Source organism: Teleopsis dalmanni, chromosome 2 (assembly GCF_002237135.1).
Source record: "Teleopsis dalmanni isolate 2A chromosome 2, ASM223713v2, whole genome shotgun sequence".
Classification (NCBI taxonomy): domain Eukaryota; kingdom Metazoa; phylum Arthropoda; class Insecta; order Diptera; family Diopsidae; genus Teleopsis; species Teleopsis dalmanni.
Genome location: NC_051847.1, coordinates 220,649,537 through 220,665,571, shown reverse-complemented (window position 1 = coordinate 220,665,571; position 16,035 = coordinate 220,649,537). Strand labels below are relative to the sequence as shown.

The 16,035-nt window shown below is 28.4% G+C and overlaps 2 protein-coding genes across 5 annotated transcripts in view; one reads left to right on the top strand and one right to left on the bottom strand.

Annotated features, from left to right (window-relative positions):
- Positions 1–16,035, bottom strand: part of LOC119681024 (lateral signaling target protein 2 homolog) — a 420,855-nt gene that overhangs the window by 258,597 nt on the left and 146,223 nt on the right. The window lies entirely within an intron of this gene.
- Positions 1–16,035, top strand: part of LOC119681026 (ABC transporter G family member 20-like) — a 45,899-nt gene that overhangs the window by 25,657 nt on the left and 4,207 nt on the right. For 2 of the 3 annotated variants that reach the window (XM_038094086.1, XM_038094085.1), the window contains 4 exons: positions 4,424–4,591; positions 12,720–13,236; positions 13,827–13,975; positions 14,326–14,467. In XM_038094086.1, the coding sequence (XP_037950014.1) occupies positions 4,440–4,591; positions 12,720–13,236; positions 13,827–13,975; positions 14,326–14,467 (960 nt within the window). In that variant the 5' untranslated portion in view covers positions 4,424–4,439. The remainder of the gene's footprint in view (positions 1–4,423; positions 4,592–12,719; positions 13,237–13,826; positions 13,976–14,325; positions 14,468–16,035) is intronic. The other variant, XM_038094087.1, reaches the window with a different exon arrangement.

The window sequence follows — 16,035 nt, the reverse complement described above, 5'->3', positions numbered from 1 at the left end:
TTTGAGATATTTTTTGCATGTTGACACATATTTATGCAAATATTATCTGACCATCATAGTTATTTGTTTTATTGTTGCTGTTACTGTTGTTGTTGTTGCTGTTTTCTGATTGTTATAGTTGTGTTATTTTATACAGAGGATGTTCAAAGCACATATTAAATTACAGATAAATACACTTACATCATTGAGAAACAGATTCGTATATCGTATATGTAAAATATAAATATTTGCACTTTTGATATTTATTTATTTAAATCGATTTTCCTCTACAAATGAAATCAAATGAAATCAAATGAAATGAAAAAAAATTAAAATTTTACAAAAATAATTAGCGATAGCAACGGGCATTCACAAACGCAAATAATCCACATTTGTTGGTTGTTCGGTTGTCGGGCGTGAATTTGCTTAAAATATACACAAGCGAATGATAAATGGAAATTTTAATATAATCAAGCCGCAGTGTTGACAATATTACAAAATCGTTTTGATTTATTTATTTATATTTTTAATTTCATTTTAACCATATTTTTTCTCTTCAACCAAAGGTGCGTTTAATATGTGACCTTGAACTAGTTCGGATTAAAAGTTTTTTGGCTTCATTTATTTTCGTTTGAATCGAATTTGGCTGAAGACTTTTAACTTTTCTGTGTTTCTGTATTTTATTGAAGTTTTGCATGCTGCATTTTAATTATAATAATTTTTTTTTGTTTCTCTTTTTTGGGTTAAAATAGGTTCAATGATTGTGAACTGAATTGGTTAACTTATTTTTAATTTCATTAACACTTAGCGAAATTAACCTTGACCCAAAAGAAACAATTGATAATGAATTCATATTTCTTTGATATTTAAAATTTTTTTCGATCTAAATAATGCACAGGTTTTTCCAGGTTTAACTGAAATTTCTCGGTTGTTAATCATGTTTTACTTACTTTAAATAGAAATGATAAATAAATATTTATCTTTAGCATTTTTTCTGTTAATGGAATATTCCAAAAAGTTATAACAATCAGAGACTGATATGATATGGAAACAGAAATGATTAATAAATTAAAAAATTAGTGAAACATCAGCTATTCATAGTCTGAAGAAAAAAAAACACTTCAGAAGGTTTACGGTTTCGTAAACGTTACTAACGAGTAACGAATTAACAATAAGATATATAAACAATTCCACCAAATTGACATAGTTAAATCTATAAAACTTCAGCGAATGAACAATGTTCTCATCAAAGAATCTAGAGTACTCTAAATTCTTTGCTCTGACTATAAAGGTATTTGATTTAGTTCTTGCTATCGCTTCTGCATCTTCGCTGAAAGTGCCGGATGATTAACGATATGAGCGCAATCGACACTATCTGGCTATTTAGAGAAGATTAAGATATGTAGTCAAGAATAAATCATGTCTGTAATTGTGCCCAACTAAGTATGTTATTAAGAAGTCAAAAATATATTTCTAAATAACACTGATATTAAGGCATCAAGATGTGATATATTTACACACAAAATTCATTTGCCAAAATGGAATATAAAAAGGATTAGAGAAATTTCTTTCAATTCAAAGAAATTAAATCTTCATCCTTATAGGTAACACCAGACACTGTATTTTAAGCCAATATTTCGCAATAATGGTTATTACATTCTAAGACTAGTGAAAAAGCTACAATAACACAGAAAGCAGAATATTATGAAATACTGATTATGTTTTTATTCACCGCATAAAAAAAAGAATGGTAACATTAGTTTATTATTAGCTGAAGGAACATCTCATGTGTAGCTAACGATTCTCTGCGAGCATAACGACTGTTTACTGTATGGTTCCATGAAATGTTCCATGACTGTTTCCATGTATTGTTTTAGAATTATTACTGTGATCTTGTGGTGTCACAACAGACTAATTCACTAAGGAATATGTACAACTAACGAATACATTTACCTAAATACTTAGCTACATTGTGCTTTATAATTAAACAAAATTGTTAAATCAAAATATTAACGCACGAAAATATTAGGTACAACTAACTATATAAAATGGTCCATGAAAGAATCAATCCACTAAGCTTTTCTTTAAGTGAATAGTGACGTTAAGTTCCGTTTAGAAAGTATGAGAAGTATGTTTGTGATTTGAAGTAAATAATTTTTTTAACAGCTCACTGATTCCTATCTCTCTTAAGATGCGTTGTCCCTACTATCTACCATCTTTTATCGCAAGTAAAAACTGCAATTATAAGTAGTATGAAAGTCTTAAGTAACAAGCATGGTTTAATGTATTGAATCTTATAATCTATTAGTATATATTTTGTCATAAATGTATACTGAGTACTTTCAAACATTTTTTAATATCTCATTATTGATCCTAATTCACTGTGACTTTTATTACGACAATATCTCATGAACTATTTTAAGATCATAACGTTTTTAATTATGCGGAAGCGCATTGAGTGCGCTTAAATATTGAAAATTACTTTCAGCGAATAAAGAAGCATATTTTTTACAATAACAGGCATTTAAGATCTTTATGTATATTAATAGACAATTGCAGACAGACAGTTGTATGTAAATGTATCTACAGTGCATCTAAGCAATATACGCGTATGTATAACAGATTTGCAATTAAAATAAAAAGTCTTGAAAGACTTGCATAATAATTGTGCTTTTTTTGGCACATGCGACACAAATACACAAACACAGACGTCAAACACACTAGAAGCATTGTACGTACGTAAGTGTGTGTCTGGTCTGACTACACATACATGTGTGCCCGAATGTGATTGCCGCCATCTCTAAACTCGGTTAGTGTGACTATTTGAGTTGAGTGTGTAAGTGTGTAAGTGTGTAAGTGTATAAGTGTGTTACTATCGCCTCATAGCTAAGCTGACTTACAACCGTGAACATATGCGCTAATACGAAATGCAATTTTGCACTGAAAATTACAGAAAACAGCAAGAAACTTATGAGTACTCGTTGATTAACTAGCGAGTTGTTGAGTGTTGAGCAATCGCTAGACATAAACTCACACCGAAAGCTTTTAGCTAATACTTGAGTGTATCAGTGTCAGTGTATGCTTGAGTAATTATTATACATTGGTCAAAATGTTGAAGTACGAATTTGAAATTGTCGTTTATGTTGTTGCTATTACCGCTGTTGCTGCTGTGATTGTTGTTATTGTTGTGATTGTTGTTATTGTGTGATTGCTGTTATTGTTTTGTTGTTGTTGTGCACACTTATAAAGTGTGACGTTTGTTATATGAAATAACACGAAATTTTGAGGTTTGTCTGTTCGGGAGTAAAAAAAAAAAAAATTGCTCATATTTTTGCACTGCTGACACAGTTTCGGAATTTTATGTTTTATTTTGTGTTTACATTGTTGTATGAAATTTGATGTTCAAGCAAAAGATATGTAATAAAGATATATTAGATATATTTGAAATTTGCACATAATAAACTAGTTTTACTTTAATTTGTAATTTCGTTGACTTGCTGAACTGTATTTTATTGATATTTAAGGAAAAGAAATGTATATCCATGTATATACCCCATTTTCATTTAAACTAAATATTTTACTACAATATATATTTTATATATTTTATTAAAAATAAAAATATACTTAATTCAATTAATCTAGCTGGTTTATGATTGCCTCTTAATATAAACACAGCAAGTCAATTTCTTAATAAAACTTTCACATGAAATTAATAAAACTCCAGAAAAATGTGCGAACATAAAAGTCAAGTACGGCTTTAGGTCAGTTGGTTAAGTTGTGCTGACTCTGAGCTTCAAATTTGGCAGGACACGAGTTCGATTCCTGGTACTTGCAGTCTCAAACAAATATTTACGAATAATTTAATACAAAAAATAATTCCAAGACTACTAATGATGGGTATTTGGCAATATTCGAAACAGCTGTATGTTCAGCCAAAAATTCAATTAATTAAAAAAATATTAAATGAGTTTTTGTTGTTGTAGTTTCACTACTCTTAGCAAAAGCTCTTTACTAAATATTTTACTAAATCCAGATTAAATACACACGTGTAAGTCTATTTTTATATATTTTATACATTTATAAAATACTTACTTATTAATTATAAATCTTGTTAGTTATTCACATAAACACTTATATTTGAAAACAACTTGAGCAACGAACTTGCCTTGTCATATTCGATTTTTTTCCTATATATATTTCAATTTCATTAGTATCGCATATTTGCCTACTTATAATATTATTTTAATATATGTATTAAAGTGTTTTTTTTTTTCAATTTTTATTTAAAGTAATACGAGTATATACTTGAACAAATTATTTTGTATTGAGGAGTTGAAAAACACGTTTGCAATAGTTACTTACTAGACTTAATTTATTTATTTTTTATTATTTTCATAAGCAAAGCGTAATAAAATTTTTATTTATATACATATATTATTTTCAGTACAAGTGATCCTGTCATGGCCACAAATAATGACGGCGGAACACAGCAATGGGCACGCAACACACAAGCCGCAGTGTCGGTGCGGCATGCATTCAAAGCTTATGGAAAAAAGAAAAGCACAAATCAAGTGCTCAACAACCTCAACATGACAGTAGCAAAGGGCACAATGTGAGTAATACTATTCAACTATTCAAACTAAGAGCAATTTTATTAAATCATTTAAATACTATTTAATTTACACATAGTAAACTTATGTGTTAAACAACTTCAGGGACAAATAAACAACATTTTTTTTATATAAGAATTATTAAAAATTATAGTAAAAATAATAGCTAATCACTTATTTTAGTCTAATTACTGTTATTAACAGTACTGTTATCGCGTAACAGTAGTAGAAAGGCAACTGTTATTCAATAAAGTCTTGGTAGCAAGCTTTTATTATCACCAGAACACCTAACCATATTCACAAGTTCTAAATTTGACCAAAACTGTTTTTTACTCATCGGTATCAATATTTTATTTTATTTTACAATTTAAATATTGTATATCAGATATATTATTGGCTTATATAGTACTATGTTCTTGTCCGTGCTAGTACTAGGCTCTTATAAAACATGGAACTTATATTTCTTTAAAGTCTATAAGTTTGACCATATCTTCTGAACAAGATATAAGTAAGTAATTGTAAACAAAAACCACTTATCTTAGACTTAAAGCTACTACAGTTGGGAAAGGTAGTGACTACGACAACATTTTCATTTTAAATCTTTTCAGTTCGATTCCAAACAATATTGACTACATCTCTGCCATTCTAAATTTTAACACAAAATTCGATGTCAAGTTTGCATCTAGAAACACATGACTGTCGAGAGGCCCGTCTTTAGGGGAGCCTGATCATTTTTGTTGACTACTCTAATATAGGTAGAGTCCCCATAAACATAATCTCTGAAAAATATATTTATGGTGACAAATCGCAGTAAATATTTTGGTATGTAAATTACTTCAACATTACGTGAAATTCTCAAGAACCTCAAGACTTGTAGCACAATCTTTTAGAAATAATACATATGTAATTCAAATTCATCATTTTTAAAAAGAGTACAAACTTAACACATCTCCAGAACAAATTGTATCCCAATCAGTAACGTTTTGTGGACTTGAGATGTGAATATTTTGGTTGACATATCTACCAAGTGAAAAATCGAATCACATTAGTATCGAGTTTTTACGATTTTAATGCGTTTAGCGGTTGTTAAGCGATCCTTCTCGTAAAACGGCAAAACTTAAACTAAGTATACGATGCCGCCCTATAAGTTAATTGTCATTAATTTGACCGTCTATGAATGCGAGTTTTGTACTAGAATTATTGCACGGTATTTTCAAATGATTTATGATTACTGACATGGATAAATAGTACAAGTCATGAAGACATTAGTCGCGTTTTTAACAAAATTTGATATAGCTTACAGACTCATTTTCCATTAGGTTTACTTATCTGCAGAAATAGATTAGTTAGTTATTTTCATAATTCCTTTGTAATTATAAATATTAAATTGTTATTTAACTATTTTATCTTATATCAAAATATCTTTTCCCATATCTGTTTGATTTGATGCTAATATATCCGTATATTTTATACAAAGGTCATGATTTATAAACAGTTGAGTTAATTTTGGATCATTCAACAGAAAGTGTCACTCATCAATCTCATTACCAAGAATATTTGAATTTCTTTTTAGCAGATTTGAAACTGTTTTGAAGTGTTAATTGAGGCAATACATAAAGTATGTTTGAGTCCCCTCAAATAGTTTATAAGTTTTATTCATTGAGGTGACTAAGAAAGCCTTCGCTTGTGTAACTAAGTGAACAATTTTCTTCAAATTGTTGGCAGATATGTACAAATTGTAATCAATTTTATGGGAAAGTGAAATCAAATAACGTAATAATTATACTTCAAGCTTTTACAACATGGAGCACAAACAATGGAATACTATTGAAGATGAAATATTTCAGTAAAAAGAGTTGTGTGATTACAACGGAAATATAAATATTTCTTTAATTTTCAATTACATTATATTATAGGAATTTTTCTGTATCATTGATTTATTCAATAATGTTGTATAATAATTTCTTGTCAAGTCACTAACACTCCTACGTACTTAGTAATGTAGTTTCATATTGTTTGCTTTAAATTTAAATTAAAACTAGAAATGCAGTTTTAAAAAATACAATCTATAGATTATGCATAAAATAGATACTATAGTTAATATAAAATAAAATAGTTGCTATCTTATGAATACTTGCTCCAAATAATTTATTACATATAACAGAATATTGATTATCTTAATTATAAAAAATTATATATAATTATAGTATTATAACGATACTATGAATATCTTTATTCAATACTTAAAATGTAGAACGCGACTAATAAAATTCTTAAAATACAAAGTAAACTAATTAATAAAAGCTTGTTGTGATGTTATGTAAAATAAGATAATTTCGAACTCATAGAGGAAGTTTCCTTTAACTATAAAACAGACTTTTTTTAACTAAAGCGGAACCTACTACCCAATTCAATGTTTTAATAACGTGCGACATCTGGAAAATAACGATAGATATCATCATTGTCAATAGATTTTGTAGATATTATAGTATATGAGTGCATTATCTTTATGGCTGATGAACCTCATTGTCAGATATCTAGATTGTTTTGAGACAAGAGCAAACTAGACAACTACTTCAACTAAGGCGGAACCTGCTCAGCACTACGGTATCTGGGCTGACGGGCCACTGCGAAATAGGAAGACTTTTGACTAGATTGTGGCTTTTAAGGGTGAGGAGGAGACCGTGCTCAATCTCATGTGTTAATGCCCTTCTTTAGCTAGTAGAAGATCAAAAATCTTCAGATATCCTTTTCTCATCGACATGACTGAACTGTCATCCTGTAATGTTAGGGACCTCGCTAAGTTTGAAGAACTGTCAGATTGGTTTTCTTTTATCTAATGGGGGAGTCGTTACCTTTTTCGGCGTTGTCTGTATACTGATTTAGATCTATTTACGTACCAATACTATTCCTGTGGTACCACAATTGGTCATTATTTGAGCTCAAAAGGCTTTTTGGAAACAAGGACGCCACTTCAACCTACCTACCTAATATCTTTATGGACTTTATTATTTATGAGTCATATTTTATTAAAACGAAATTTAAGAATTGGTTTTTTATATAAGTAATAAAGAATATTCAATATAGAATATTTGATTTTTGAATATTTGAAAATTTTACAAAAATAGTTAAGATCGCTAAATATATATTTAATATCAAAAGTTAATTAACTCAATATTTATACTTAGATTTCATAAGCTTAACTTGTTCAAAATTTGCCCCTCTGAGCTCAGCTTGTATTTTAATAGGCAATTAATGACAATTTATGGAATGTTTATTACTATTTACTTAATTGATTAAGTTTTTGATGCCTTTGTATTGCGTTTCATTCATTTAAAATACGATTCACATATCTGCATTAATTTGTTTACATTTAGAAGTATGTAAGTCTTTGCATATATATGGTAGGTTGTTATTTGCAAACTCTACTTGCTTACTTTAAAAAGGAGGAAGGGGGTTAAAGAAGAGGATTAGGGAAGAGGGTAAGTCATACATTTCATTTTTTTCTATTTAATTGAAGTAAAAGGTTATCTAAATTGCTTAAGGACTTTTATTATTTTACTTAAAGGAAAGTTGAAATAGTTAGTGTATATATCATCCAAATATCATTGGAGTTTACACTTTACAGTGGGCTGATGGCAGCATAACAATTTGACTTCAAATGTATCATTGATTTATAGAGTATTCCCATATCTCGAAACCTCAGTCAACATCTTTATGCTATCTTAGTCATCTTAGCCTAATTTTTTGTTGATAGACGAATGTGTGTCCATAATGTTTGGTTGCGTTATTGAAATATACCTTCTGCTTACTGTTTAAGTTTAGTTAGTTTAACGGAACTTAACAAGATGGATATCATTTTGGACTAATATTAGACTCTCAATTTCGTACTTTCATCAAATTATGAACTCTGCATTTTAGTTAGTACCTAGGTATGATTTCGAATCGAGTTGTAAAATCGGGTGAGAGACATTCTTTTAAACTAAACGAGTAACGAGATATGTTAGTAAACAGCTTCAAATTGTTGTGTTATTATACTTTTTAGGTTATTATGCCAAACACTGCAAACATTATGACGTCTTAACTATTACATACAGGAAAATATACTCTCAATTGTTTACAAATTATATACAAAATATTTAATTAATGAATTTGACGCCATGAGTTTGACGTTGATAGCACAGAAATGTCAAATTCCACCATTCGAATATTTATTTTGCGAAAACTAATAATTAATTAATTTATTTATTTGCATTATTTAAATTAACAAATCAAATTTTTTAATGGATAAAAATCAATTAGAACTAAAAGTTTAACACTTTGATGAACATACGTAATATGACTTTTTGTATGTCAATACGTAAATATTAATTGTACTCGGGAATTGCTTCGGACGGAGCCAACTGACGGAAGTGGCAGTAATTTTGCTGGACGATTAATTTAATGGCAGCTCGTTATGTGGAATAGTTAAGTAATGGAATTCTTCTCGAAACAACAACAACATTATAGAAATTTTTTTTAAATATATAATAATAATTTAATAATAATTTTAATGTAGTAATTAAAATTAGCAAATGGAAAAATTAATTTTGCCTCGTAATTTATATCGTCAATAATTTTGAATAAAGTTACCCACTGCAGTGCACAAATATCGTTTAATGTTTGTTTAAGTGGATGTAGGAATTTATTAAGTGAAATATTCCAACTCAGAAGGAATGTTGTTTACTGATTGTAAAAATGTTTAAACTAAGTTGTTATGCAAAATTGCTTTACATAAGAATTCTTGAACAAATTTTTACGTAAAACTATTTTAAGTAAAAATTTTCGAAATAATTTTTACGTAAAACGGTTTTAAATAAGAATTCTTGAACTAATTTTCACATAAAACGGTTTTAAGTAATAGTTCTTGAACAAACATTTACGTAAAACGATTTTAAATAAGACTTCTTGAACAAATTTTTACGTAAAATTGTTTTAAGTAATAATTTTCGAAGTAATTTTTACGTTAAACGGTTTTAAATAAGAATTCTTGAACTAATTTTCACATAAAATGGTTTTAAGTAATAGTTCTTTAACAGATATTTACGTAAAACGTAAATATCTTGAACCATTTTTACGTAAAACGGTTTTAAATAAGAATTCTTGAGCTATATTCCTACGTAAAAGTGTTTTAAGTAAAGGTTCTTAAACTATATTCTTATGTAAAACTGTTTTAATAAAAAATTTTTAAACAATGTTGTTATGTAAAATTTTTTTAACTAGAAATTTGATAGCAATTTTATATATAATACTATACATTTAATTTGTTATGATGTTTACTTTCTATACCCTTAATTCTCAGTGTATTATTATTTGAAAGGACCAGCATTATATATAACTAAATATTATTTATATCATCACTGGATATATTTCAAACTAAAATATCTAATTATTAAATATATACTATATATATTAAGAATTGAATTAATTTAAAACTATTTAAGCTCCATTAACAAGAATAATCAAGAAACGAAAAATTTATATAAGGAAAGAGAGTTTTGGTTAATATAATACAGTTAGTATACATCCATATATCAAACTGGCTTACTGACAAACTGACAAATATTTAAAAAGGTAGAAAGAGACCTACATATGTTAAGTGCTAATCAATCTTGAAACTTCTTCAATAGCTGCAAAATGTAATGTTCGATATATTTCATTACTAATATTATATTTAATTGCATGTAAATAAATTTTAAAATTTTGTGTTTTAAATTTTCCTAAAAACTCACTCATATATTGTTTGTATGAATCTTTGTAAAAGTAAATAATTAAAACTTATTTATTATATGCAGTACATCATGCCTATCCTTACCTAATGAACATTCGAAGCTCAACCCAAATAGTTCCACAGCTTCGTTATGTATTATAATCAGCGGGGATGCCAATTAATATTTGCCAAAGTTTAAAATATGACAAAAATACTATCCTTGGTTAATCATTTACGTTGATAGTCCCATTAAAAGTATTTAATGGTGTAAATGATTTTACGCGACAAGATAGTTTTTATTAATATACTTAACTATTGCATTGAAGATACACAAATATTTATAGAAAAATATTTTGTCGAGCCCAAATTATGTGCGAAAATCATTGACCTAAATCTAAAAGTATCTTTTTAGTCATAAAAAAATAAATTGAATTGGTGCATTACTTTGAGATACACAATACAAGTCAAGTATAATGAGAAGAATTCCAATTTGTGATTTGAAAATGAATTTGAAATGCTGAACGCCTAACAACATCTTAAGTTATTCATACGTGCAGGAATTTTAGATACATGTTTTCCTGAGATTCTCTTCACAAAATCCACTACTAAGCAGCTGAATTATTATATTTGTTTTATTGATATAAAACATAATTTATAAAAATATGAATAGAAATATCAACAATTAAAACTTTGCTAAAATTAAAATTAAAATTAAAATTAAAATACTAGACGAGTATTTTGTGTGTAATAGGCAAACTTCAAAACAAATCAGATAAGCAAAATAAGTCAAAGCTATAATAATAAATCCAATGATATATATGAGTATATCCGAAATGTAAAAGATCAAAGCGTTTAACTCTTAAAAGTTTGTTGAACGTTTTGTCAACAAAAATGAAAAAATCAAAAAATGAAAAAATTAAAATCGAAATTAAACTCGATTCAACCTACATTTCGACGTCGAGTCATACGTGCGCACACGAATAGATGTAAGACCCTCGAATTCAGTTTATGTATTCTCTTTGTGGCTTTCTGAATAAAAACAAAAAATTTATTATTGAAAAAATAAAAACACATTAGCTCAGCAAAGTGCAAAAGTCAGAAACTCAAGGTATCTACGATACTCTTGATAACTGTTTGAATTTAACTTGAACCGCTGCCACTTAACATTGACTCGAGTGTAGATTCTGTGATATAATTACAGTGACACTTTCGGCGTACGAATAGACGAGTAGACGAGTAGCAAATGATTGACACTTGTAAACACTTAAATATTATATATCACATATAAATTATGTCTGAATAATTTAATTATGGAATACGATGTATCTGAATCTTTTTTGTTAAAAATATTTTTCAAAATTTATTTATAACATATGTATAACATACGAGATATAATATACATAGTAGTAGCAGTTAAGTAAGGTCAAATTGGTGACCTTGTGCGCCAAAGCCCTGATAGGCAGATCAGAAGAACCCCTAAAAGAAGCACAATGGTCAGCGCACGAATTACACTGTAAGGCATGACTTCCCCATTTAATAGTAGTAGCAATAGATCTCTATTAAAAAATATAGAGAACCACTTAAGCATTTCAACATAATTCTTGTTTAAGAATGTAGCACAATAATATTATTTTTTGCTCTCCGATATATAATATAATATAAAATATTATACAAACTAAACTACATATTCTATTATATATGTAAATAAAATCTATTTTAAACAGAAAAGGGACCATATAATTGTTCCAGATATCATTACATATCCATTATCAGTGGATGAGTACATATATGACAACTTATCTAATAAAATTATTTATATAGCATATGTGGCTTAAATTAACTCACGAGTCCATGGTTCAAATTTGATAGAGTTCGATGCTTGCAATCCAAAAATTATGTACGGATACTTAAACTAAAAGATGTTTTGAAGATCACTGATTATGGATATTTAATAATATCCAAAATAGCTTTATGATGAACCCAAAACTTCAGTTTATTAAAAATTAATTGTTTAAATTTAAAGGTTTACCCTTCCTTCCGTAGTTCCATCCATTTATTTTTTATTTTGTTAATATTAGGTTTGTTACATGTTCCTGTAAATATGTATTTATAATAATATTACAATACACATACATATATATAAATTTTTAAGTATATTACATAGCAAAAACTAATTCTAATGGTCTTTTGTATAGTAAGTAATATTTTGTTTTCATTTTTCAATCATTCATTTTTCATCATTTTGTTTTATATAAAAATATAGTATAGTATATTATATACACATTAACTATCAAGTGTACATACATCCCTATAATTTTTATTGATATAGTGTATTATTTATCTGGCATACCAACTAAAATATTTTTATTTTATGTTTCTAGCTATGGCCTATTGGGTGCCTCAGGTTGTGGCAAAACTACTTTACTCTCCTGCATTGTTGGTCGACGTCGTCTTGATTCTGGCGATATATATGTACTTGGCGGTAAACCGGGTACACGAGGATCTGGTGTACCTGGCAAACGAGTTGGTTACATGCCACAGGAGATTGCGCTTTATGGTGAATTTTCTATACGTGAAACAATGTTATATTTCGGTTGGATTTTTGGCATGGAAACAAAGGAAATCATGGAGCGATTACAGTTCTTATTAAATTTCCTCGATTTACCATCAGAGAAACGCTTAGTAAAGAATCTTAGTGGAGGACAACAGCGTCGTGTCTCATTTGCTGTAGCACTTATGCACGATCCTGAATTATTAATTTTGGATGAACCAACAGTTGGTGTAGATCCATTACTTAGACAGAGCATCTGGAATCATTTGGTACATATCACAAAAGCTGGTCAAAAGACCGTTATTATTACAACACATTACATTGAAGAAGCACGACAAGCGCATACAGTAAGTATATAATTAGATAACAAATTTATTTAAAATTTATTGTATATTTAAATTTATGTAAAAACAGTGAAAGTGAAAATATCACTAATGAATATATTGCGAATATTACATGGGTTTATAAGGGTTCCCTAAAAAAATATGCGCAAAGTAATTTTTCATAGTGAAAAGAGAACTCAAGTGATATGTATATTGTCTTAATTGGATTTTGAAAATATGATTATATGCATTTATATATACTAACCAAAGTATACTCCAAAATATCACTTCGATATATGTAGCTATATAAATATAGTTGGAAACACTATAGCCTGTTTAATTAACATATTCTGGATATTTTTTGAGTTGGGAATGTTGCATATATATACTAGAGTATGTTTATCTCTCTATAACTTTACCTTATCAATATTCATAGTAAAGAAACCAACCAATATGATTCTTTATACTGATAATGAATCCTTTTGAGAACCGCTTCCAATCACCCTTACTCTACTTATCTTTCTTGTCACTACTATCCATACTCAGTTTATATGTAAACAAAACTAAGTTTTATAAATACTTAGCTAAAATATATAATTTATCCATTATTATAGATTGGGTTAATGCGCTCTGGTCACCTTTTGGCGGAGGAATCACCAAGCGTACTTTTATCGATGTACAAATGCATTAGCCTGGAGGAAGTGTTTTTAAAATTATCACGTATCCAAAGTCAGAAGGGTGACATCTCTCATGTGAACTTCAGGTGAGTTAAACTTTACAAATTAATTAATTGATTTTTATTTTTAAATTTTAAATGAAAGAAAAGTAGCTAACATTTATTTTTAATTGATTTATTTTTAATTAAAAATCCTGACCGCATGTACATTTTTTGAAATTAATTTTGTTTAAAATTTATTCTCTTTTTATGGTTTTTTATTGCTAATTGGATTTGTTAATGTGCGATTTCATTAAAACAAAACAAAACAAAACAAATATAAAAACAAAAAAAAAACAAAATCAAAATCAATACAAAAAATATTTTACCATCCTCCATATGTTCTGTTGGTGATTGATTTGTTGTGCTCCTTTAATCAAAAATTGATACTGACACAGTAATAATATTTCATTGCATGCCATGGCATTCGGCAGTAAGATGGATAAGCCCGGTTCCAGTCAGGACGGCGGAGTTGTTGGACTCAATTTCCATCAGAGCAAGGAAGTTCTGATCAACGATACAAATGGATCCATATATACGGTTTGTTATAAAATTTTATCACAACCAAAACATACATGAGGACATATTTCTTAACATCTATTTATAAATATATGTAGTATAAATAGCATACTACCTTGATCAAAAAGTTTCAGCCATTTATTCAGTTAATTAAAAATACAAGTTTATTCTTGATGTACTCTCCATTGAATGATTTTTGTACAACTATCAAAGCCACATTTGATTGTTTGATCATCTCATCTCGGGTTCCTACAGTGCTTTATTGAATCGTTTAAATAGGAAGAAATCATAGGGCGCCAAATCAGACGTATTTGGTGGCTGTTTAATGGTATTCGTACTGTTTTTTTCTCAAACCTAAGAATAGTAGTGTAAGAGGGAGAGGGGGGTTATGTTCTTACAAATGTTAAGGCAAAGTGCTAAAATTTGGAGAGAGCATTTATGATATATGTGACAACCTCTTTTGAAGACTTTTTGATCAAGGTTGAATATGAATATATATATTTTTACATATTGTATGTCATAAAACTATTGGAATAAATAATCATCATTTCGTTTTCATAGATCATCATAACAGCAAATTTTCGTTTATAAGTAAAAGTATTATTATAGCACATTATGTATTCCATATAAATCTGAAATGTTAGTACTAATTGATTATTTTGAAGATAATTGATTCATTGATGCTGCAAAGTATCAGTAAATTGTTAAATAATACTTTAAATGAAGTAAGATTAGATAATGCGTCTATAATTTGATAGAACAATTAAGCTTAAATCTTTACGTCGATCCATACAACCAGTGCCAAATATAGTGCAGTTTCTTGTAACGAACCGTAAAGTAACAACTGACGAAAAGCTGTCTTAGATATCAAAGAGCTATGTGAGAAGAAATTTAGAAAACAGGGAACAATGAGGTTTAAGTGAATTTTAAGATGAATGACTGGTTGCAGAAAGGTACCTAAGTCATTCATTACCAATTTTTCGAAAATTTAAAAATAAACTGTTTCTCTTTCTTACAAACTATTCCTTTCTGCGCAGAACTTCAAAACTACTCCATGAGAAGCTATTTTTTTCTCTAATTCAAAATCTTCAAGGAAGTGACAAGTATTTTATTCCTCATTTCTTTTTGTATATTCCTTTTGATCTTTTTAAATGGCTTAGCTATAGCATTACCGAAGTTGAGGAATAATACATTTTACTATTATTATGTTATTATAAAACACATGTTTCTACGGCAGGATACAAGAATGTATCGCATTTAAATAGATGACGAGATAATATCGAGTATTCGGACAATAAGTCAGCTTTACAATCTTTCCAGTCTTCGACTACAAAATCTAAAAGCAGGTAGATTGAGTGTAATACCTGTCGGGGTATCTTATTATAAAGAGTTCCGTGGTAATTCCGTGAGTATTTTAGTATTCAAACCCATTTGCGAGATATCTACATGTAGATATTTTAGCTCCTTTGATAGTTCTCAAATTTAACTGTGGAATATTTACTTGTTAGATTGCATTGGCACGTAGAAACATCGCATATAAAACATATATATAAAATATATTTCAGTATGAAAAGGTAGATCCGTACATA